At 35.1% G+C, this 26,775-nt stretch overlaps 1 protein-coding gene across 4 annotated transcripts in view; it reads left to right on the top strand.

Moving 5' to 3' along the window:
• Positions 1–26,775, top strand: part of LOC145248848 (serine/threonine-protein kinase SIK3-like) — a 373,744-nt gene that overhangs the window by 55,321 nt on the left and 291,648 nt on the right. Inside the window, exon 1 of one of the 4 annotated variants that reach the window (XM_080110570.1) lies at positions 16,801–17,017. The exons of 2 other annotated variants lie outside the window; for them this stretch is intronic. In XM_080110570.1, coding sequence (XP_079966696.1) covers positions 16,931–17,017 — 87 coding nt within the window. In that variant the 5' untranslated portion in view covers positions 16,801–16,930. Of the gene's footprint in view, positions 1–16,800; positions 17,018–26,775 lie in introns of those variants that run through there. One more of the 4 variants, XM_080110572.1, reaches the window with a different exon arrangement.

Genomic DNA, 26,775 nt, shown 5'->3' with positions numbered 1-26,775 from the left:
TGGCCCATGAATCTTATTTGTCTTCGTACAGATCTTATTAGATACCTTTCTGTATTTGGCATTTTTAATCCCTCCATGTTTTTCTTTTCTATCCAGATATCTTCAAAATTCTCTTCAAGAACCAAGTTTCAGTAGTCTCTAGTCTTTTCCTCGTGGTGGTGGTGGTGATTGTCCAGCACTCGCAACCGTATAATAGAACAGACCATACATACGTTCAGAGTATTTTGAATCCTTACATTTTATAAATTTGCCAAAAAATGAAACGAGCAGGATTCTTTTTATTTATTCACTTGTTGACTATCATCCTCATCTTTATAGTTGTTGTTACACAATGTTTCGGCGAACAATTTCTCTGGCCTTCATCAGGTCGTTAACTGCGACATGATAGGATCCTTCTGTTGCCATGTAAGAAAAGGATGGTAAAAATTTATGCAAAATAAGATACAGTAGCCGAGCATCTGTCCAAATTCACCTTGAATTATTGCATCGTTGGTGCATTTATTACCTCTCTTAGAAGTCTATTCCAAGGTCCAGGGATTTTGACTGAGAAAGCAGTTCTTCTCTGGTTCATTTGAAATCCCCAGTGAAATAGTTTCTTGTATTGATCATGTAGAACTCTTTCTGTTGCCGGAGTGAATACATGATTTACTAGTTGCCTGTTTTAAGAGACAATGGAACCCTTTGAACAGATGCTGGTGCATAGTGAGGCAAGAGTTGCCTTCTCTTGACCATTGCCCAAATCTAATGGCAAGAAGCGGAGATTACCTGAAATGTTGTTATAATGGAGAAAAAGTTGCTGATTACTTTTCACACCTAAAAACCAGCGGCATTAATCCTAGGCAAGTTGAACTGGTTTTATCGAAGGAGGAAGAGTCTAGGGAATATCAAATTCGCAAACGGTTCCTAATCGCATATATATCCTGATTAGGGGAGATGACTACATTATTTTGCAGGGAGATGTCAACATCATCTACATACAGCACATGGTATTCCAAAATGATCATTGATCTCATACTAACCAGGCTCAACATTGCTTAACTTTAGTGATCTAATGGCTCTTACAATCAAGCAAGTCAGCTTTTCCCACCAATGTTCAGATCCTCGTTTTACTCCAATTTAAATCCATGCCAAACTTTCACGAAAAACACTCGTTCATCTGAAACCACTATCAATAATTTCCCCCACTCTTTATCTGTGCCTAAACCTAAATGTGGATTCCATAAACAAAGCTTTTTTCTTAGGACTGCACACTTGCAGAACTTTCTTTCATTTGCCTGTTTTCCAGCTGACTACAATATGGTCGTTTTCAAGTCCAACATGAATAAGTTCTTGATGAGCCGTCCCTTAAGTAATCCAATTCCACTACTAACGATTACCACGGTATTGCTCCATGTACTAAAGTACACTCATCAACTCTTATCGTGGAGTGACCTTCAGGCCTTGATTAAGTGGTGACTCTTAATAATAAAATTTTTTTTTTAAAAAATGGAACTCTCCCTGCGGAAACTTATTTAGATAAGCTCTTCGAACTGTCAGTTCAAATTTGACAGATTTAAAATGAAAAACTTGTATCTAATTTGTTGCTGGAGAATTTGACAGATCATCCTAACACTCCACAAAGTCACTGACTCTCAATGCTATTTTCTACCTATGTGACTCTCAATGCTATTTTCTACCTATGTAAGAATCAGATACCGTCTTAAGACGGTGTTTATCAACCTTTGATGACCCATGGCTCCCTTATCGAGTATCTCAACACTCGTGGCCCCCTGCACTTCAACAAAAAAAAAAAAAATTGCAAATATTGTTCTATGCTATTTATTTAGTTGTTTTCAAATTAAAAATCAAAGTGCAAATTTTGATGAAAATGACACACTTGCTGTTGAGCTCATATGACAAGGTCTCTTATGTCCAGCCATGTCTTGGACACAGCTAGATGAATATCGTTCGTAACATCAAGATGGTTTCTGGACTTCATTTTAATGGTCACCAGGTCAGAAAATCTACCTTCACAAAGGTATTCTGTAGCGAATTGTATGAGGATTGTGGGTGCCTTCTTGCTGAGTAGAGAATGTGCACTCTAAACAGATAACCTGCTGGAAATGTCTTTGTTACTGGAATCAGTTTCATTGCCTTTGAAACCTTGAACTGTACCAGTTCTGATGTTTCATCTTCAGTACTTTAAATTTCAGTGTTGAAGGACCTCTGTGCCCTGGAACATCCAGAGTGCTTTGTCAAAATAAGATTTGAATCCAGTGGAGAGAATTTTTAGATGTCCAGTGATGCAACTTTTGATGCTGATAGGAAGTTCAATCCTATGAGCTTGCAAATGCTCCTCTAAAAACAAAAACGAAGCTGTGGTCTTGATTTGTGCCTTTCAGATTTCAATTCGAGCACACAAACTGGCAAGTTTATCTTAAATGTCACTTACTGTAAAGATTGGTTAATTTTTTTTTTTTTTCTTTTTTTTTATGGCTGAAGTCTTGTCACCTTATTTATATAGTGTAAGGAGCTTTTGCATTTTTAATTGCATTGAATTGCATCATCTTATGTGGTTCCCTGTTTGAAGGCCCATGGCCCTTAGGGAGCCATAGATACCGGTTGACAAACTATTGTCTAAGATAAAGTAAAGCGGTCACCTTTTTGGAGAGGTGCTAGTCTTTCTCTACTCTGTCGTTATTTCTATGGTATGTGCTCAATTGAGTTTCAATCTCTGATTCCTTCTTATAAAACTTTTATATTAAGAACTCGTTTTACTACCACCACTTCAAAGAAATTTTTTTTTTTCTCTGCATATTTATTATCAAACAGAATGTCAATGAACAGTTTCTTTCCAAGAATTTCTTGCCTACAGAACACATTGCTACAAGATTGCTTTGCTAAAGACTCCAACATGATCATTAAATCTAATGTTGATGAACATTTATTATAAACTGTCCCCATAAATCATCAAACTTTATTTATCCTCTCATGATATTCTTCATCATTCAACCCTAAATCGCTGGAACCACGAATGGCTTGCACTTATAATAGAAGCAGCCTTGGATCGCCGTGCAGGGTCAGCCAGTCCAGGATATAATGACTATGATAATGCTTAGTCTATCCATCTCGTTAACCTTTATCCTGAAATTAATTTAGTTTTAATGAAAATAAAAAAAAAATGGTGCTATTTCAGAGTTTTTCGTCTTCTGCGTACGTTGCTCTATCAAAATTTTAGAATCTAGTCTACTCTACTGTTTCATTCGCATAACTAAGACAAAAATGAGTACGTACTTTGAGAAAGAATATTAGATGGTGATCTTGATTTTTACTTTTAAACTTATACAGTATTCCGAAATTGTTTTCAGCCAAATCACATTGCCCAAACCAGTCCTCGTCAGATTACCAAAGTTAAGCAACGCTAACACTAATTTGTACTTAAAAGGGCAACCATTTTTTTGGTTATTTTTGTTGAGATGCTGTAAACAGCCACACCCTAGTGTCCTAGTACAAAAAGGCTTCAGAATGGAACACATACATTAAATCCGTTGCCAAGGCCGTTGGAAAAATGGTGGGATCCTTCTATTGATTCAGTAGATATCTCACTGCTGATGCAATTCTCTATCTATATAAGAGCCAGGCACATCCAAGGATGGAATACTGTTGATACATCTGGGCAGGAGCTGCTAGAAACGACTTATCCTGCCTTGATAGAGTTCAACATAGACTTCATAGCCTCGTAGGGGATGTCCTTTTCTCTTCCCTGCAACCTCTTTCTCATAGAAGAGATGTTGCAAGTTTGTCTCTGCTTTATCGTTATTTTCATGGCAAGTGCTCGGCTGAGTTCCAATCTATGGTCCCTTCTTGCCAGACTTTCACAAGAAACACCCGTCTAACAGAAAACACTATCACTAATTTCCCGCACTCTTTATCTGTGCCTAAACCTAAACGTAGATTCCATGAACAAAGCCTCCTTAGAACTGCATGCCTGTGGAATTATCTTCCGTTTTCCTGCTTTCCAGCTGACTACAATATGGTTGTCTTCAAGTCTAACGTAAACAAGTTTTTAATGAACTGTTCCATATAAGTTAACAAATTTACCGAATTTCAATTAACGATTACTATATTGTCCAATTTCTACTGTACACCCTTTAACCCTTATCCTCGAGTGACCTCTTGGCCTTGATAAGTGGTGATGCCTATGTAAAAAAAAAAAAAAAAAAAAAAAAAAAAAAAAAAATCTCTGATTTATGCTATAAAACTAAGGTTAAGCACTTGGCCTATCAACCCTTTATGCTTATATGATACTATCGATGTTCTCGTACCCCAAAGTATTAGGAATTAAAGGGGGGGGAACAGAAAAAGAGGAAATAAGTTTATCATCAGAACAAAAGTATAGGAAGTTGTTCACAAAGAAACACAAAAGAAAGCTGAACTAGGATTGTTAATCAAAGTGTGTCAGTGAACAGAAACAAAGGATTGGTTTTAGAGTTTTAAGTGTGGCAGTGAGTTTTGCGGCAGTTGAGGACAGTTGCAAGTTGGACACAGTAGAATACAAGTCGTAACATGGAGCAGATGGAGAAATGGATTGATCAAGTAACGACAAAGAAAGAGGTCTCATCAAATGTTTACTAAGATGTGGACTATAGTGTGTAGGGGTAGATGGTGTCCTGCACACCCAGAGTGCAACTGACGTTTGCAGAATGTTTTTGCGATTTGTGTTTTTTGTATTTTATTTTATTTTTTATACTTTGGAACCCATGTACACTCCTTTAATTGTTGCTGGCATGGGAGAGGATGACACAGCCAGAATGAGAAAAAAAACAAAGAAGATAGCCACAGAAACACTGTGGTCAAATGGGAGACCATGTAGCATTACAGAAGTAAAAAAAGAAGAAAGCTAAACCAAGATTGTTAATAAAGGTGTGGCAGTAACGGGGACAAGGGATCATCAGTATATTTTAGTGTTAGTTTTAGGAGTGATGATGAGTTTTGCGACATTTTACAACAGTTGGGGACGGTTTACGGACTGTCTTGGGTTTGGGAAAGTTGAGTTTCCAGATGGAGTTTGGGACAGTGCAAAATTGGAGGAAGGTTTCGGCTTGGAGCAAATCGGGAGAGGTTTAGAAGATTGCAATGAGATGACGAACACTAGCTCGGCAGAACCTAGATGTGGACCTTAACGTGTAGAGGTTCAATGGTGTCCCCCCTCCTCCCACGCACAGTGCAACTATTTGATATATGATATTTGCAGAATGTGTTAGAGTTTGCCTGGTTTTATTTTATTTTTTTAAATATTTGTGAACCTGTGCAGCTACCCCTCCCTTCTCCTGCTATCCTCGGCCTTGACAACTGCCAATGTGACAGATGACATGGTTAGAAAAAAAGGCAACCGAGAAGATGAGCTCAGAAACAACAACGTTGAGGTTGGCGGCCACTGTCGTGTGAGGTAACACTTATCACACTGAAAAAAGCAGGTTTACCTTTTTCCCAGATAGTCACCCGTCCAAGTACTGACCAAACTAAATGCTGTTTAAATTTGACTAGCCTGGGTTCCCGGTATTGCCCAGGTGTTTGGAGGCGTGTGTTAAGCAAAAAAAAAAAAAAATTTGTTGTAGGCAGGCAGGCTCGAACCTGTGACACAAAAGCAAAAAAGACAGTAGCGGTGTGTGTAAGGATGTTGATTGAGTAAAAGAAAATAGAAAATTGCGAGCGCAAAAATTTAAAAAAAAAAAAAAAAAAAAAAAAAAAAGAGGAGTAGGCTCGAACCCGTAACGCACCAGAGAAAAAGAGGTGAAAAAAAAAAACTGTCTTACCGATGTACCTACCGTGGTTGTGACATGGGCAGTCGAAATAATGCGTTTTATATGACGTTGTGTACACTAGGGTTGAATGACTTGCAAAAAATGTCAGCAAAAAAAACTACCCTTCCTGTAGAAAAGTGCCCAGTTGAGGGTGAAGGAATTAATGTTTTTGGCCAATTTTTCGATGTTTGTCGTCTGAATGGTCAAGCTTCAAAATGATACCGATCTTGTGAAAATCCGTCGCCTCTGTCAAAAGTTTTTGCAAGATGTAACAGCAAATCCTGGGAACATCAACCTGAAAGAACAGTTGGAAATGACTTATATACCATACATTACGTCCATGTAATCCATACAGCCACCTACATTGAAAATGCTGATGTCAAATCTGACATGGTTATATGGAATAAGTCAGAGAGAGTTGCAACCTTGGTTGAAGTGAGTGTTCCTAATGATGGCGGTCTTAACAGAGCTGAAAGAGAGAAACGGACAAAATATAAAGGTCTCATGTATGATATGAAAAGAAACTGGAATCTTAGAGAAATATAAATCATACCAGTTATTATAAGTGCTACAGGGCTTATGAAGAAGAACATGAAGTCCTACCTACCCAATATTCCTGGTGAACCAAGTGCAAAAGAGATTCAAACAATTACACTTAAGGGAACAATGAGGATACTAAAAAGAGCTCTCGGTTGGTTTCAATAAAAAGCAGGGCAATGTTGGGAGCTGGTTTGGCTGCCCCATATCCAGCGTTACAATCTTCAAAGGAAGAAAATTAAAAAAAAAAAAAAAAAAAAAAAAAAATTAGACAGGCGAGATTTATAGTATAGATTACCCGACAATTGATTTGACAGTGTTTCAGCGTAATATACTTGTAACTGATGAATATCATTATGTAAACTTTGTGATGCTATGCTTTAAATAGGTTTCCATTTAATTAGGAAATGGATGCTGCAACAATGACACTGAAAATTAGTATTTGTGTACAAGATTAAATCGCCATTAAATTAATGCGGAGAATAAAAAAAAAGTCGTAGACTGAAATTGCAAAATTGGTGTCTCAATTAATTTAAAAGGTTTTTTTTATTTAATATTTACTTATGAAGGACATAAATTTTTTTTTATTTTACACCTGTTGAATATTCTGGGAATATTCTAACATTTTGTTTTATTTGCAATCCATTTTATTAACAAACGGCCATACCTACTCAATGTCGCCCGGGAGTGTATTTGCTTGAAATTTTTGTTTTTGTATTTTTAAACTAATATCTATCTATATATCTATAAAAGTGTGGGTGTGTACATTTTCCTACGCAATAACTCTGTCAATTTTTAGTCTACAGACTCGAAATTTGATATACAGGGTACTGAGATTTGGGAAAATCGACGTGATCGGTTTTTGGCCAGAAATTTGGCGATTAAGGGTTCAACAATTTGACCTTTGAGAACTTTACCAAACTCCTCCAACAATTTTGGGTCTACACACTTGAAATTTTAGATATAGGTTCCTTGGACATTGATCTAACTTAATAACTTGATTTAAGCCCAAAACAATAAATTTTAAGGGGTCATAATAGAAGTCAAAGTTAAAAATATTTACTGCTTTGTTTTTTTTTTTTTTTTTTTTTTTGCTCAACATACACCTCCAAATACCCAGGCAATGCCGGGCACCCATGCTAGTATATCTATAAAAGTGAAAGTGTCTATCTGTGTGTGTACATTTCCCTACACAATAACTCTGTCAATTTTTAGTCTACAAACTCGAAATTTGATATATAGGGTACTGAGATTTGGGAAAATCTATGTGATCGGTTTTCGGCCAGAAATTTGTCTGTTAAGGGGTTAAAGTTCAACAATTTGACCTTTGAGAATTCTACCAAACTCCTCTGCCAATTTTGGGTCTAAACAATTGAAATTTTATATATAGGTTCCTTGGGCATGGATCTCACTTAATAACCTGATTTGAGCCCAAAACAATACATGTTAGGGGTCAAAATAGGGGCCAAATTTAAAAAAATTGACTGCTTTTTTTAAGCTCAACATACGCATCCAAACATCCGGGCAACGCCGGGCTGAAATGCTAGTATATACATATATATAGTAAGTTATGAAAATATACGTAGCAATTAAGCTACACAGAATATTCTGTGCTTCATTCTTGTGAAAGTTTGGCGAAGGAGGACCATAGATTGAATAGGTATGGCATAAGGGTCTACTTCACAAGATTTCCAGCTACGCTATAACTGGAAATGTTTTCTCAATCATTAAATCATTTCTCTCCGATAGGCACATAAGAGTAGTGGTAGATGGACAAAAATCGGAGGCCTGCAATATAAATGCTGGAGTCCCTCAGGGGTCAATCCTGGGCCCAACTCTCTTCCTGATCTACATCAATGACCTCCCTAAACATATACTTAAATCATTCGTTGACATCTATGCTGATGACACGACCATCTACGGCAACACATCAAAGGCTGTAAATGACAAAGTTCTCTCTGATTCTCTCTCCTCTGATCTCGAGCGCGTGGTTCAGTGGGGGAAGATGTGGCTGGTTACCTTTAATGCATCCAAAACCAAACTCTTATCCTTACATCATCAACGCTCTGATCCCCAGCTGGCATCAATTGTGATGGATGGCTCTCGTCTGGGTGAGGCCCCGTGTTTTGACAAGCTTCTGGGTTTGACCTTTACTCCTGATCTGAAATGGAACATGTACATCAAGTCTGTTGCCAAGGTTGCTGGAAAAATGGTGGGATCCTTCTACCGCTCCAGAAGATATCTCACTACTGATGCAATTCTCTATCTATATAAAAGCCAAGTACATCCAAGGATGGAATACTGTTGCAATATCTGGGCAGGAGCTGCTAAAAACAGCCTATCCTGCCTTGACAGAGTACAAAATAGACTTTGTGGCTTAGTGGGGGATACCCTTTTCTCTACCCTGCAACCTCTCTCCCACAGAAGAGACGTTGCGAGCCTATCCTTGTTTTATCGTTATTTCCATGGCAGTTGCTCGTCTGAACTCCAATCTCTGGTCCCCCCTCGCCAATCTTTCACGAAAAACACCCGTCTAGCTGAATCCACTGTGAAAAATTTCCCCCACTCTATATCTGTGCCTAAATCAAAACGCGGATTCCATGAACAAAGCTTCTTTCTTAGAACTGCACGCCTGTGGAACTATGTTCCGTCTGCCTGCTTCCCTCCAGACTACAACTTGGATGTCTTCAAGTCCAATGTTAACAAATTCCTAATGAACCGCCCCCTTAAGTAAACACTTCATCAAATCTCCACACTAACGTAATGTACTTGCAATAACCCTTATCCCTGAGTGGCTTCCGGGCCTTGATAAGTGGTTATCACTGTGTAAAAAAAAAATAAAAATAAAAAAATAATAATAATAGTACTAATATATAGTACTGATTTCAAAAATTAAAAAAAAAAAATAATTTGGTTGCCAGCAACTAGAATCGAAACCAAAACATTTAGCTCTCCACCCATGTTCCCTACTATTTCAGCTATCAACAGATAAGAAAGATTTAAAATTAAACCACTTCAAGCTATGAATGAATTTGCGCATGCACAAAAGTAATAGAAATATGTCGGCAAGTTGAAATGGGCATCTTGCATTTTAACTTGCTGACATTTTTCTGTGTGCGTTAGTCATCTAAAGGATTTGAAAAGAACCATTTTTGCTTACAATTACTGTTTTTAAAAAAAATAATTTTTTTTTCTAACAATTATTGCTAAAATAGACTTATCTCCCTTAGACCAATGAGTTAAGATTCCAAATTGCTTTGAGCTTTTTTCAGAGCAGGTGCAAGCTACAGTGGGCATTGCCCCTAAATGGTGATGTTTTCAAAAAAAAAAAAAAAAAAAAAAATGTTTAGTATGCAAGGTATTCACTAGTTGCTAAGATATATATTCAAAAATTCACAATCGATTCATAAAATAAAATAAAGCTTTATATATACACCCCAATATTATTTGAAAATAAATAAATAAATGGTACTTATGCAGCATAAGGACTGTGCTGTTTTTTTTTTGTTTTGTTTTTTTTTAGATAGGATTTTCAATTTTTACAGTATCTTTTGTTTATTAAATTGTTAGGTGAAAGTACAGAATAGTTACAAAACGTCTTCCTCATGTTAAAAACAGGTTTGTAAATAATGACGCTATTATTTTGTCCCCATTCTGAATAAGTTCCAAAAAATATGCCCATGTCATTCACTGTATTTTTTATTTTTTTAAGAATATATATTGAAAAATTCATAATGACCCGTTCATTAGTTTAGGAGATTACCTTTTTACACATCTATATGAATAAATAAACATACCTAACTTTATAAGTGTGTGTGTGTGTGTGTGTGTGTGTGTGTGTGTGTGTGTGTGTGTGTGTGTGTGTGTGTGTGGTTATATCTTCAGTTTGAAAAGTGTTGAAACGTCATTGATAAGCGCCATAAGGTATGAATTCATTTGGTATTTATTCTAATATATATTATATTATATGAAATTTTATTTAAAACTAGCTAGATACACCCGTCGTTGCCCATTCAGAACATATTGTGGGGCGGAGGGATTAGGATATTTGGTGTATCTTAAATAATATGGGACTAACTTGCTATCAAAATTGACCACGTGTTCGATTTAGGGAAGCATAAAACATATCCATCTTGGTCTATGAAAATCAAACACGAAGTAACTCTCATAGCTTAATAGGAAAATGACTCTTGTACCTTAAATAAGCTACTTCCGGTTTTAAAAGTAACTGTTGTCAGCTATTAATAACTGAATTTAAATTAAATTTAAATTAAATAAATTAACTTTAAATAATATTTCTCAATAGAACAATTAAAAACAATTCTATTACAACAAATCATAACATCGAACTAATTATTAAAATCGATTTTCTTTATGCAAATGAGGTTACTCATTAAATGTAGATTTCCTTTAATTAAATAGTATACATATATATATATTATGCTGGAATAAGTGTAATATAAGTTAGTTTTCAGTATAAAAATTAATTTGTGAAACAGTACCTTTTTCATATAGTAATTAAATTGTGAACAAACAAATAAAACGGACAGGAATACTATTTTATTATAATAGATGACATACGTTAGTATCCTCTTTTTTTTTTTTTTAATATATCTTTGGTTTTATGGAAACACTGAAAATTTGTCTATAGGGCTAAAACTAATTTTGGTCAAACTGTCTTTTCCCTCATGGAGGGAGAATATCATGGTAGCTTACACTATCGAAACATTTACTGAAGAATCTGTTGCATTTGGTAGCTAGTACCCTCTGAACCGAGTTTTCAGTATTTCTGAGATACTTACGATATCGATAAGGTGTTAATGTATTGTTCCAGTTGAAATTAATATATATATATATATATATATATATATATATATACACACACACACACACACACACACTCTTGCACAAGTAATTAAGCACTGGTTTTTCTCCTATAAAATTACACACACTTGGAACTTGATTTGAAAATTTATTAAAATCCTTGAAACACACACGCTCTCTCTTTATCTTTTTCACACACACACGCACAAACAAACAAACAAACAAATAAATAAATAAATAATGCATTTATTTATTTATTGTCATTTCACCCCAAACAAGGTACTGGGCCATTTAGTTGTGAGGGGCTACTATTTATCACTCAGGATAGTGTTATTTAAATCAATAATACAATAGAACCCCGGGATACGGTGACCCTAGGATACATTTTTTTCCGGTCCCTGGTTACAGTATATTCCCCGCCTTACGGTGTTATTAATAATGTTATTTGATTATATACTGTATTTTGTTACTAATTTTTAATGCCGTGGGTCTACTGTACTTTAAAATACTCTGTAGTACAAATGAATGATCTAAACATAATGTTTTGTGTTATTCATTTCTAATTTTATTGTCCTATTTTCCTATATATATGCAGTAGTTTTGTTGATATTAACAGTACTTAATTGAAGTGATTTAGTAAAAGAAATAAATTAATAAATGAAACGTTCTTTGATAAAACTAACATCGCTTGTGAGAAAGATACTGAGGAGGCTTAAGCAAAAGGAGAAAAGTGACTCGTTTAACCATCTCTTTCTCTCTTCGATTATCTCTCTCTGCCGTTAGCATTCAAAGTGTATGTAGCAAAGTGGAATAGAATATATACACTTTGAATGCTAACGGCTTTTTTCATTCTGAAACAGAACATAGACATCCTTTTCATATCACTAACACAACAAATACATTTTCAAATATTGTACTGGTATTTTATTTTTTCAATTAAATCATCCTGAAATAAAGATGAAACGTTGAACATATAATTTGGTTTGCCCCTTTTTTATCTTTCTAGATGTTGGAATATTATTTCCATAATTTTTATCATGTGATTGATATATATATATATATATATATATATATATATGTGGACAGGCCACATCAGTAGGATGGATATTTCCAGACTGCCGAAAAAAATACTTCATGGCGAGCTTGCTAATGGGACCCGACAATGAGGAGCATCTAAACGGTGCTATAAAGACCAATTAAAGCGCACCCTGGCAATGACTAATATCGACCCTTCCTTATGGGAACAGGCTGCTAGGAACCGGACAAAATGGAGGATCTTGGCATGCAAAGGTGCCATGGACTTTGAGGAGGAAATAAGACAGTATGAAAAGACCAGGAAAAGGAGAATGTATAGCACAATCACGTTGACACACTGGTTCTCGCCAGATCACCGAAGTTGAGCAACGTTGAGCATTGCCAGTACCAGATGGGTAACCATTTGGAAAGGCTAGGTGCTATATGTACCTTCTGGGAAGGTTGGGCATGGGGCCAGCACCCTTACTCTGTAAAAAGAACTCCTTGCTACAAAAACATCTACAAAAGTTGTAGATGGCCTATGCCGTTCCAGGGTTTCAATGGCTATGGATGGATAGGAAAAGGAGAGAGCAAGAACAGCCTCGTCCCCCAGCTACACTCCCTTGCAAATGCTGCCAGCAACTCTTATACCATCGGTTGGACTTTGCAAGCCATGTAAAATATAGGCATCCTAGAAGATAAGGAGCAAATGATAGACCCGATACTTGGACACGAGTGGGTGCTGACGATTTTATATATATATATATATATATATATATATATATATATATATATATATTTTTGAAGTGCTTTCAATAAGTTTCCAGATTTTTTCTATCGGTACTTTTATTGATATTATGCACATGAACCTTTGGCCTTCAGGACAAGATCAAAGTGTAGTATCTGTTCTTCAGATGCTGCACTTCTATTTCTTGTTCTCTTTCGGTGGAGGAGAAATCCTTCACGACTGAGACAATTTTTATTTTTGTACCTTTTCTCCACGTTAAAAAACGACCCTGGTGTCTAACTCTGTCCCGTGGGGAGGCATAGTAAATAGGTACAATGAACTTGTACCGTTCCCACAACTTCTGGAAGGCCCCATGAAAGTCCTCTCGTGTGAGTATGTCAACGACCCTTGTCAGAACCTCTTTCATCAACTCGGTTGTCTCATAACGATAGTCTCTGTTTTCCTTGAGCTTAGGGAATAACCAAAAGTCACACGGATCAAGATCTGGACTATAGTGAGGGTGAGGAACTGTCTTGATGCCCATCTGAGTCTGTGATAAGGATGTTGCAACATTACCACAAACTTTGCACAAATCTTCTGCACCTTTAGTTCCTCGCGAATAATTGTGTGTACAGTTTCCACACTGACATCAAACTGTGCCCTTATTGTCTCTGTAGACACACGACGGTCCTTATTCATGAAATTTTTATTTGGTCACTTAACTCTGGTGTTCTGACTCCCTTACTCCTACTACACTTTTCATCACCCGTCACTTCCTTGAATCATCTCTGCCTTCCTTGAATCTCTTATATCACTCAAAAACTGATGCTTGATTCATGCAAGATGGTCCAAAAACAGTCTGAAGCATTCCATACGTTTCTGTAGCATTTTTCCAAGTTTAAAACGGACTTTTATTGCATAACGTTCTTCTAAAGTGTCCTGACGCTCAGATTGCATTTTTGAAATTAACCAGCTGTGACAATCCGGCTTTAGTAGGGTGTATTCCAATTCCTGCTGTCGCTGTTCATTTGAACCTGAAATCATAAAAATTAGTCGGTCATCTCATAAGATGTATAGAAATGACATTGTGAATTTTCAAGAGTCTACAACAAATGTACACATATTGAATGTAAAAAAAAAAACAAAAAACATTGATAACTATTTTATTATAGATGGTATCATTTATGTTGAAACCCTAACAAAATTATAAATAGATAAATTTTCTGCAAACATTTCCACCAAATGAACATTAATCTGCTAAAATAATAATTAGCATAATAAGATAAATATATAAGCAATGACAGCAATTAAAATGTTTTTTTTTACATGCTCTGGATTAAGTGATTATAATCCATAACAATATTCAACTAGTAGCAACGATTGCATTCATTCATTAGTTTTGGATTGAGTAAATTTCCGCTGTCCTTTTGTTGTATGCAAGATTTCTTCCCGCTCGCTAATCATTTGCATTTTGCTCTTCTGAGCTACAATAAATTCTTATTAAATATTAGTGATGCGGCGATTCCAATATTTTTCCAGATTCCCATACAATATATGGAGTATTGTTGCCACATTTGGGCCGGTGCATCTGCTACTAGTCTCTCCCTCTTAGACAGGGTCCAAAAGAGAGTTGCCAACCCAATAGATCCCACACTATCAGTTAGGCTTCAAACTCTGTCTCATTAAGGAAATTTGCATCCCTCTGCCCTTTTTACAAGTATTTTAATGGCAGGTGCTCCAATGAACTACAAGCCTTTGCCTCTCATCGACGTAAATAACCCTGACAAGCCCGACAAGCAGCAAAATCCCACCTCCACACAGTAGAGATCTCCAGATGCCAGAAAGCCTTCTACTCTAATAGTTTCTTCTCTAGGACTGCTAAACTTTGAAATTTCCTTCCGGGTTTTTGCTTCTTGAACTGTACTGACATGCAGAAGTTTAAATGTAATGTAAACAACATCTTACATAGTATCTTTGAAAATTATGTGCCAGATAGTAATCCCCTACATCAAAGTGGCATTGTGCCTTGTTTGAGGTGAAAATGCAATAAAAAATTTTTTTTTTATTGATTCTTTATTAAATTCTACATTCCCATTCAATTATTGATTTTGACTGTTTTACAACCCCTAAATATTTAGCTGTAGAGTTGTCATATTTTTATTTTATTAATTTATTTTTTTATTTTTTGGATGACTTTAAAAACCCATGTTTGCCTGTTTCCCACCTGACTACAACCTTGATGTCTTCAAATCCAACATAAACAAATTCCTGACAAACCGCCCCCTTAAGTAAAACACTCTATCAAATCTCCAATACTAATGATTACTACAATACTATCTCATTGATTACTGTACACTGAGTGGTCTCCGGGCCTTGATAAGTGGTGACCTCCCCATGTTAAGAAAAAAAAAAGTACTTTGTGCTTATATTTTCACAAGTTTAAAAATACACTTGTGGGGTGAGTGATATATAGATTTTAGTTTTACTATGCATCTAAAATAAAATACTTATAATTATATTATTACTATCTATGTAAAACGCGTTAAATCTGCAGATCTTTTCTCAAATGTAAAAATACACGTGGCGGATGATTTATCGATTTTCGTTTTACTAATAGTTTAAAATCAATAGATCTTCATAATTTTAGTATTACTATCAGCGGTAGAATATTTTTCTTTATAGAAAATTAAATAAAAAGCCAATTAAAAGAATCGTTTATGGCATCTGAAAATAGGCACAAATTTTTCCGATTCCAATACTCCAAAAAGTTTAGATTTTTTTGATTTGCGATTCCTCGTCCCAACACTAATATATATATATATATATATATATGAGTAGGAGAGTATTTCTTCGAAACTCCGCGGATTAAGGATTATCCACTTATCTTGTGCTTCCTTTTTTAAAATTAAATATGTTTTTTAACTTTTTTTCAAGATGTCTTTTAACATGTTTTATTAATCATTTGTTCATATATATATATATATATATATATATATATATATATATATATATATATTGTCTAAAAAAGTTTTGAATAAAAAAAAATGCAAATATAAAAATAAAGAATGCAGGTTAAATTCCCGGAAGAAAAAAATATATTAATTTTAACCTATCGCAGACTAAGCACCTACATAATCCGACTTCTAAAAAGTTTATAATGACAAGAAACTTCATTTATATAAGGATGAAAAAAAAAGGCCTTAACTAAAATTGTTAAAGAAGTCTGCAATTTTAAAACAGAATTTAACTACATAAGGATGAAAAGAGAAAAGCTTAACTAAAATTTCGTAAGAAAACAGGGATCATCAGCTTCTTACCATGTAGCTGTTTCGGAGATTTAAAAACAGGATATATATAATCGTACTGTGCATCTACCCCATGATTCTGGAGGCATTGTGTAGTCTAAATGTTTGTCTGAGGCTGCTTTGAACTTGTTAATGATAATAATTGACACAATGTCTTCTGGTAGGTTGTTCCAATAGCCGAAACATGGAAAGATAACGTCACCTTCCCGCTATTTAGCTGAAAATGGCTGTGGTACAATTTTTTTTTTTTTGTGTGCATGTCTATAGAGGCCACAATTACTATTTGCAAGGTAAACATGATAAATCAATGAAAATGCTATTTGAAACGTAGACGTTACAGAATAAAGAAAATGTTAATTGAAATGTAAACGTTACAAACGGACAGCCAGAGCCTCTTCCAGAGGTGCATGGACATGTCTAAAATTACAAATTAAAGTTTCTTTATATTACGTTTCTGAATTTTTGAGATGAGGTTTTATTATTCATATTATTTGGATTTTTAAGACTACTGTACTGATTTTTTTTTTCCACAATTTTTCAGTCAGTGTAACCTCCGACCTTTTAAGTATATTTTGTCGAACTCTGAGAATCTTTTTTGTCGACTTTAGGAATCCGCATGAAATACTGAAATTATGTGAACCGATCGAAACGTTGTGAAAATAGTCCGAAGAATCGAAATGACACGAATAACAATCAACTAAAAAAAAAAAAAAAAAAAAATCAGAACCAAAGATCAGATAATGCATCAACCAAAATGTTGTGAAAATAACACTCAAGATGAGAACTCTGACCTCCGTGGCCCAGGCACCAAAGATCAAAAGTTACAGGTAAATAAAAAATATTTTAAACAATTGAGCTCTAAGTGGGATGCCCCCCAGTACGAAAGGGTGAATGCGGTATTATGGTGAAAGAAGATACTAGCTAAGAGAAACTTTTGTTTAGTTGTGGAGTGACAAGGATGACCAACGAACCTCATTTTCCCCCCTCTTGAGTTGGCCTTGTGCCTAAGTTTTTTGTTCAGTTTGAACTTGCATTGTCATTTTAGCCTGAATAAAAGATTTAATATCTCAAAGTGTAGTATCTGTTCCGGCAGATGTTGCACTAAAAGACCATTGCCCTTGTGCCAATAAGTTTCTGGTCCATGTAGGGGCAACCCTATATACCAAGAGACAGCACTACCAGCTCCCCCTCCCCTCCTCTCGGGGGAGCTGGTCCTCCTTTCCCCTCCCCTTCTCCACATTAAAAAACGGCCTTGTGTCTAATTTGCTCAGTGGAGGAGCAAACAAATACCATAATCTGAAGAATCCAAGTAATATGGATATTTTTCTGATATTATATTTTCCTCATAGCGTAGACGTTCTATTATATTATATCTAAGCCCCAACATATTCGATCCCCACCCATGATAAAACGAAATTGGGTGCAAGTGATGGCATGTAGATCTGAGATAAGTAAAACATGCGATCAGCTTAAGTGAAAATAATAAATAAAATGTTTATTTGGTTTGTGGTATAATGAAAATATTTCATCTACATACTTCAAACAATAATGACTTAAGTATGCTGACATTTTTTTGAGATTTCGTTTTGGCAAACGATCTGACCTCCAAAGTTCGGGTGAACTAACGAAGAAAATAATAAAAACTAAAGTTTGGTCTAAATTATGACGTCTATCACACTTTTTTAGCATTTAATAATTTATTTATTTTTCAAAATGGAAAACTCCTTCCAGACAAGGCATGAAGCTACTTGATGTAAGAAGCTAAAAGAAAAGAAAAAAAAAATACTTTAAAGGTAAAAAATAGATCACGATAAATGTTATGTATAGATAAATTCCAGCCCAGAAAACAGCAGATCTGTTCTCACCCAAATTCCAGGGAACACCATCAGTGAGTAATCTGATGATTGTCTATTTGGGAACTCCTAGTGAGTACGTAGTATTATTAATAATAAAATATTTATGGGTTCAAAGTTTTTCAGCAATATTTCACCAAATAAGCCGAACCACATAAGCTTTAAAGCCGCAGCATCTTCCCAGATGTAGCAACGGTTTATCTTGGGATGTATCTGATTCTCATATAGGTAGGAGATTATGTCAGGAGTGAGGTACTTTCTGGAGCAGTGGAATGTGCCAACTGTTTTTCCTGCAACCGCGGCAATCAATGAAGGTTAGTCCTAGGAGATTATCAAAGCAAATGGCTTCATTGGGAAGAAAGTTATTTATTTCAATTGAGGCAGAGTGAGGATCCAAGCATTGGTAGAGAAAGAAGAGGCATTTGGTTTTAGTCACGTTTTTCCTCTTTGTAGTATGTTGCCCATTTATTTGTAATAATCAGTGTCATTTCAAAAAGGGTTTCTCTGCAAGTAAATTGTCTCCTTGTATTTCAGTGACACTTTTTTGTTTTTTACCCCCATCCCCCCCCCCCCCGACAAAGGAGGAATTCACTCCTGTTTGTCTGTTTGCACTTTTCTCAATACCCACGCCTTGGATTTTTTTTTTTAATTTTACACAAACATTAGTTATGGTGCAAGTAAATTTTTCACTTCTGAAGGGGGACCCTCCTCCCCCCCGTGCTCGGTTTGTATTAGTCTGATTGTTCAAATGATGGCAGTTATGGATAAAAATATTCTCTCTATATAAAGTTGACAATCAATTACTCAAAAACAGTGTTTCTCAACCATGTTTTGAAAGTGTCGGCTCCCTCCTTTACACACGACTCTTAGGATTTTTAGACTGTCTTGGACATGACATGAAACCTCACCTGATAATAGTGCCCCATTTGAGGGGGAACTGATAATGCAAAATCAACCCATTGTTGCCATTGCTGCTAGCCCTGCTCTGAACTAGTGATATTGGATTATTTGTCTATTGGTTGAATGGAATTGGTATCTATCATTTATAGACTGAAATATTTGCATATAAATCAAATTTAGAAATATTTCATTTTTTTTTTTTTTTTTTTTTTTTTTTTTTTTTTTTTTTTTACAAGAGAGTCACTACTTATCAAGGTCTTAAAGCCACTTGAGGACAAGGATTAATGAGGGTAACATTGTCAGTGAGCCAACAGCTTAGTGATCAGCAGTGGTGGTAATTGAGTAGAATTTGATTATTTAAGGGGACGGTTCAATAAGAACTTGTTTACATGGGACTTGAAACGACCATGTTGTAGTCAGCTGGAAAACATCCCGCAGTAGAGACTTCCATAGACTGGCAGTTCTAAGAAAGAAACTTTGTTCATGGAATTTGCATTTGGATTTAGATACATTGAGAGCATTGCCAAGACTGCTGCAAGGAAGGTTGGCTCCATCTACTGTGCTAGAAAACTACTTACGCCTGACAGTATCCTATACCTCTATAAGGCCACCATTCGCCCATGTATGGAGTACTGTTGTCACATCTGGGCTGGTGCATGAGCTGCTTGTCTCTCGCTCCTGGACAGGGTTCAAAAGAGAGTCGCCAACCTGATAGGTCCTGAACTGTCATCTAGGCTTCAGCCTCTGTCCCATCGACGAGATGTTGCATCCCTCTGCCTGTTCTACAAATACTTTAATGGTGAATGCTCTGACGAACTGCAAACACTTGTACCTCCCCGACGTAACTATCCCCGACAAACCCGACAAGCTACTAAGTCTCATCCCTTTACAGTAGAGATCCCTAGGTACAAGAAAGCCTTTTACTCCAATAGTTTCTTCCCCAGAACTGCGGGTCTTTGGAACTCTCTTCCGGAATTCTGCTTTCCCAACTGCACTGATATGCAGAAGTTCAAGTGTAATGTTAACAAACATCTTTCTACTCATCTCCCTTCATAATGACCCCGCTAATTAAGTCCCTAATAGTAGCCCCCTGCTTCAAAGTGGCACTGTGCCTAGTTTGGGGTGAAAATTGAATTAAAAAAAAAAAATAAATAAATAAATAAAAAAAAAGTTGTTCATTTTTAAACAAATAAATTGGTTGGTTGTTTCATTTTATGTCAACATGAACCGGGGACTGCTTGTGAATTTCATGCTCCCATGTAACTTCTCCATTGAAGGAAGCCAGTTCAACCCGTATAGGGTGAATGCCGCTTTGGTGTAATAACAGGAATGATCTCAATAATATCTTTAACATCCTAAAAGAAACAAATGTTTTTACAAAAATCAATTTACAAAATCACTCGCACATTGTGATTTATATATAAATAAAAAAAAACAAGTGAAGCATGCATGGTTCCCCATGATTGCACAGAGGACGAGACATAAAAAAAAATGACTAAGTTCAGCATTTGCACCCCCTCCCCATCTAGCCCCAAAAGTCAAATCCTGGTGAAAATGAACAAACGGTGCAGTTTTAGGCCTGAACATATATAAATTCGAGTTCTGCACCATGCAAAAAAAGAAATGACCGAGTCCATCATTTGCCCCCCCCCCCCACCATTTAGCCCCCAAAGTCCCCAAAGACTTAACATATTTAAATTTAAATTCAGTACCATGCAAAACTGCTAAATAAACTTACACAGAACATTTTGGACAAATATGGTAAAATAGTCCCAAAAATGGAGTGCTTTTTATTAACCCTAAAAGAGCCCCTGGGGCACACTCAAGAGTTATCATGAAGTATAGACAAACAAAATTATATAGAAATCGGTTAGTTACAACCTTTCAGAAAGTTTTATAAAAATCCAAGGCATCAGTTTTTTTTTTTTTTTTTTTTTTTTTTTAATAAGCACAAGTGTCAATTTTAGCCATTTTAACCGGAAAGGCACCTCTGGCGGGGGGGGGGGCAACTGGAGTTTTCCCGGGAAACCTATTGTTGCTTATTTACTCATATCATGTTTAATGTTTGTGCAAAATTTCAAAAAATTCCAAGGCGTAGTTATTCAGAAAAATGTGGACGGACGAAGGGACAAGGGTGAATTTACAGGTCCACCCTCCTTTTGCCGGGGGGGGGGGAAACAAAATTTACATTAAAAAAAAATCTTCATAAAAATATGTAAACATTAAATTGTCTCCCTTTGTAATAAGACAAAGAGTTCTATTCTTTGTATTAAGTTTTTTAGAGTGATCCTCCTTGTTTGTTGTTTTGGGTTGTTGACTGAGGAAACAAAGATGGAGGTTTAGATAAACGGCTGTGTGTCTCGGATGAGAGTTCTGTGAAGAGTAAACTATCAAATATAACCTTCTTGGCTGGAAATGACATGGCAGATGTTAAGCTGTAAAACAATCAAATCCATCCATTGTGATTTTTTTTTTTTTATGACTCCTTTATGTCAGCTAGTGTTCTTATATCAACCTTAACCCCTCTTCTGCCTATCCATCAACTTACTGAATCTATATAAGTAGTTTGGACTTTACTATAGTATGAAAACACTTACTCCGGTTATAACTCAAATAATATTACTTTATTGCATTATTTTATTGGAATAAACTCCTTTATTTATCCAGTATATATAATTGAAAGATTTATTAGTGTTGTGGGATACAAATCACCCTATTTGAGTACTAAGTGGAATCCACCAATCCAATGAATACCACTGGTTTCAGAGACAAAATGGAAACATTCATACCATGTTTAACAGCATGTTACGAACACGTTCCTCTCATACCACTTTAGTGGCTCCTGTATTCTTTATGATAAATACATATATTTTATACACTTTACACTACTTGTGGTTTCTTTCATTTGTGACCCCTAGCACGGGTCTATAAAAACTGGCTGACGAGGACGATTCAAGAACTTTCCGGATCAATCTACAATAACTGCTAACAACTGAATGACGAACATTCGGGCAACGAATTCACTTTAAAAATAGCCGTTGGAAGACAGCATTTGACGACCAAAAGAATTCAAGAAAAAAAGAACAGACGCGGATATTCGAAATAATTTTTTCGTACACTCGGGGAAAATTTGAAACGTCAAAAGTATTTATTTTTCAAAAGTTCGGTGAAGAACGGGAAAAACTACTTGTCAACGTTGGGGGGGGGGTCCAACATTCGGGCGTAAAAATCCACAAATACGGGATAAAGAACACTTCGAAAAAAGGACAACAATTCTTGCCGAAAAAAGGATTTTACAAAGACGTCGTCAAAATGCCTTATCTTGTTGTTAAAAAAAAGCTACTAAAACGTAAACTACGAGCTGAAACACAACTGAAACGGGTCTACAACGAATAGTAAAAGGTTTACAATTAAAATGAAATTGCCTCTAAAACTTTTCTTGTTTTTTTTTTCGTTTTTTTTTCGTTTTTTTTTCTTGTCAAATCTCTCATGTGTTAAATCCATTGCCCCTTTTGCTTCTCATAAAGTCTGTTCTCTCTAAAAAATTTCTCTCAAACCTGAGGCTATTCTGTCTCTACAAATCTATTATCAGACCATGTATGGGCGTACTATTGTCATATTTGGGCTGGTGAATCTCTTGTCCCATTGATAAATTGCAGAAATGTATCTGTAATTTAATTGGCCCCTACACTTCCTTATTCTCTGTACGCGCGCTCTCTCTCTGTCTCTCTCTCTCTCTCTCTCAGACGTGATGTTGCTTGTCTCGATATTTTGTTTGTAAATGCTATTATAACATGAGTTCTTCAGAATCGTCTGATCTATTCCCGGCTTCATTTGTTCCAGCTCGTTTGACTTGTTGGTCTAGTGGTCTTCATCAATTCACTGTCTTAATACTTCATTGTAATAAAACTTCTTATTCCAGTAGCTACTTTTCCAAGAACTGCGATGGTTGTGGAACTCTTTTCCTGCTCACTGTTTTCTTCCTACCTAAAACCTTGGTCTTTCCAAAACTAAGATCAATAGGCATCTCCTGTGTTTGCAAGAATCATCTTTCATTCTTATTAACTCTATACATCAAGTGGCTTTATGTCTAGTCTCTAGCGATATCTACAAAAAAAGGTGACAATCACAGAAAATTAACAATTACAAAAGGAAAGAAAATATGAAAGACGGAATGGTAAAACCTAGCTTAATGGAAAATTTTAAATGGCCCCGGATTCTCTGTTGAACACGGTAAGTTTGGGAAAAGGAGTTAAAAATAAAAAAATATACAAAATACTGTTAAAAACCCACCGAATATATGTCAGCCTATGTCACGGTAACATATATTGAACGAGTTTCTAACAGTATATTGTATATTTTTTTATTTTTAACCCATTTTCCCACACTTACTGTATTCAGCAGAGAGTCCAGCGCCATTTAAAATTTTCCAATGCATCGGTAAACCCTGTATGTTTTCCGAGCTGAATAAACATGTTACATTTAATAAAAACACTAAAAGATTATCCAGTTAGGTAGAGAAGTAACTTATCTTTCCTTTGATAACATTTATTTGTTATACATTTGTTTTTTTTTTTTTTGACAACTGTTTCAAATCTGTGTACTGCAAACCCGATTTTTCTGTATTCCTGTTTTTTAATAAGCGTATTTCTAAGTATGCACCGAATTTTATGTTAAGATTTGAAGATATAAACATTCAAATTTATTCGCCTTTTTTAAAAAAAGGAATATATTGTTTTACTAGCAAAGTCCTGACTTTAACATTTGACCTTGAAAAATAGTCTGCACTATCCCTAAGTCGGAAATCATCATGTCCGGTTTGGTCGTGATCGGTCCAGTGGTGTGGGTGGTAAGAAAGTTTTATATATATATATATATATATATATATATATATATATATACTCACACACACACACACAACAGACACACTGCTTTATATATAGATTAAACCTTTTATTGTTTAAATAATTTGACTTTGCTCGTTTTATTATTAAAAAAATAAACAAACAAACAAACAAAGGTTGAAAAGACATTTTATACCCAGTAATTAACTTTGGAAAATTGTCCGCGAAAAAAAAAAGAAAAAAAAAAGTAACACAATCGCCAAAAGAGAACCGCTTTATTATTTCTAATCGACACTTTGAAAAATCACTCGCAAATGCGACTGCTTCACTCGCAACGTAAAGCCATGAAAAAGAAAATAAACAAAATAGCACATTTTATCTATTTATTTGTCGCTGTGCCATTGTTTATTATTGTAAAAATTGAATTTAACTTGAAAATGCTATTTTTTAAAAAAATCGCGGTAACACAGATGCTGTTAGAATTTTTTTTTTTACCAATAATAGTACATCCCCCCCCCCTGTTTACATTTATTATTTTTTATCTGGTTCTTGTATTTGATTTTTTTGTATTTTATATCCTTTATGATTCTTAGTTTCGTACATTCTGGGTTTGTACGAAACTCCCTTTAATTTGAGAAAAGGGAAATGCTAGCTCCGTGATGACGTCACGGGCCCAGCGTGAGATTTGCCCTCTTTTTTGGTTCTAGCGACGTGGAGATTGGACGTGTTCATTGCCCGGTGCAGACAAGGAATTTTGGAGCCTCAATCAAAAAAGAAAACCCGGCAAGAATACCCCGGGCATGCAACGAGGCATGCTTCTGAAAACTATGTTGCTACGTTTTGCACGTATGTTGAAGGAGTGTAATTATTTAAAAAAAAAAAAAAAAAAAAGACCTTATTTTACGTGACAAGGAATTTTGGAATCTCCTTCAAAGAAGAAAACCCGGCAAGAATACCCCGGACATGTGACGAGACATGCTTCTGAAATCCATCTGCATGGCTACGGTTTTTTGCTCGCACATGGAGGGATATAAAATTCTATAAGGACTTTAAACGAGAAAAAGAAAAAAAGAAAAAGGCACGTGCCTGACTGGCTTTCAATTTGTGAGTACGCCCCTAAAATTTATTTCATATGAGGGTGTGACTAGGAAATACTATTTTGCATCATATTATTGTATTCATTCATGGATATGACATCTTCATTATAAGAACCAGTGTTATTTTTTTCATTATATGTTACCTTGGCGTTTTTTTTAATTTAATGCTCGCAAAGGGAAAAATTTGCAACTAATTTTATTGTGAATAAAATCTCTTCTTCGTTTCAAAGCAAGACCTTTATATTTCATTCGTTACCCCCACCCCACCCCATCCACCTTTTTATTTCATGCTGTTATTTATTTATTTATTTATTTTCAGGCTAGTTACTTTCGCGTGGAATTTATCTGGAAACAAGATAAATTTCCGACAATGCATAAGCACCTAATATTCAATAAAGAATTGGCACTTAAATGCGGAGTTTGCACCCATTAAAATATATTTAAGCATATTTTACAAATGGGCAAGGTTGGGTACCCTTGCTTGCCCGGTTGTCTGACATTTGTTGGGTGGATTTTTATGCTTTGTTTAGTATTAGAGTTTTGAGCGATTATCGAGTCTCTCAAGATGACTGTCATGTTAGGCATTTTGTTCTCATTCAAACTTAGCAACTTGACACTACTTCTGTTTCAAAATACAAAAAACAAAAAAAGAAGACAAAACAAAAAAAAAAACGCTTTAAAATAACTTATCCAGGTAGGTAGAAAATTAACTTATCTTGCTTTTGATAATATTTATTTGTTTCTTAACCAGTTTTTCGGTTTGTTGTCTATAGTAAAATATGCCTAATAAAACAGTCTGTGTTTCTCGCCTATTTGTAACTGATGGATTTTTTTCTTTTATTATTAATTGAATATTATGGAACTCAAAAATAAGATTTAAAAAAAAAAAAACTAACACTATTAAAAAATAAAGAAAAAAATTGGAGTATAACTTTTGAATAATTTTCCTCTTAGCTCTCTATCCCTGCAGTAAGGTCTTCACCCATACAACGCCGGGTAAATGAAACTAGTCCAAAATAAAAACTTTTAAGGAACATATTCTTAATGTTGATGCTCCATCTTGATTTTTATATTTTATTTTGCAAAATAAAAAGTTTAACAAAACAAGATTAGTTACATATCAAAGAAGTGGGGAGGTGGGAGTCTGGTCATCCGTGTCACTGTACCTTTGATTTGTCTACGCTAATCCTAGTTAGCGTTCTCAGTCACCCACAAACACACCAGGGGTCGTCCTACTCAAGATTCCCAGTAGGTATTTAATTATTATAGTAAAAAAATAATTATAAATATATATATATATATATATATATATATATATATATATATATATATATATATATATATATATATATATATGCACCGCCAAAAATGGCCGCAAAATCAAGTTGTTGTTGTTTTTTAAAACTAAATTACATTTATTAAAATCCATTATTTCTGAGTAACTTTTTTTTTTCCAGAAAGATAAAACGCTGAATTTTATCATATAGAAAACAGAATAATGTAAAACTTTTTCTATTTTTAATTCAATTTTAAATGTTAAATTTTCCCAAAAAGTTAACAATTGACATTTTTTGTCTTGCACAAAAAACGTACTTTAATATTAAAAAAAAAAAAAAAAAAAAAAAAAAAGGGTTTTTGAAATAATTAATTTATTTATTGTCTAACTAAGATTTAGGATGATTTTCTAAGAGAATATGCAAAAATATTATAATATAAGTACCTGAATTTCAAATAATTCCACTTATTCATATAGGTAACCAGATATTTCGCGTCGACGTAGAGTTCAGATCGACTCTGTTTACGTTTTCGTTTGATAAGAAAACTATGGAAGACCAAACAGGCCAAAAAAACTTATTTTTCAGTGACGAAAATTTCAATGTATTAAGCTGAG

This window comes from Euprymna scolopes, chromosome 27 (genome assembly GCF_053919585.1).
Source record: "Euprymna scolopes isolate OS-2025 chromosome 27, ASM5391958v1, whole genome shotgun sequence".
Classification (NCBI taxonomy): domain Eukaryota; kingdom Metazoa; phylum Mollusca; class Cephalopoda; order Sepiida; family Sepiolidae; genus Euprymna; species Euprymna scolopes.
The sequence above is the reverse complement of the archived record's forward strand: the minus strand, read 5'-3'. Positions and strand labels throughout refer to the sequence as shown.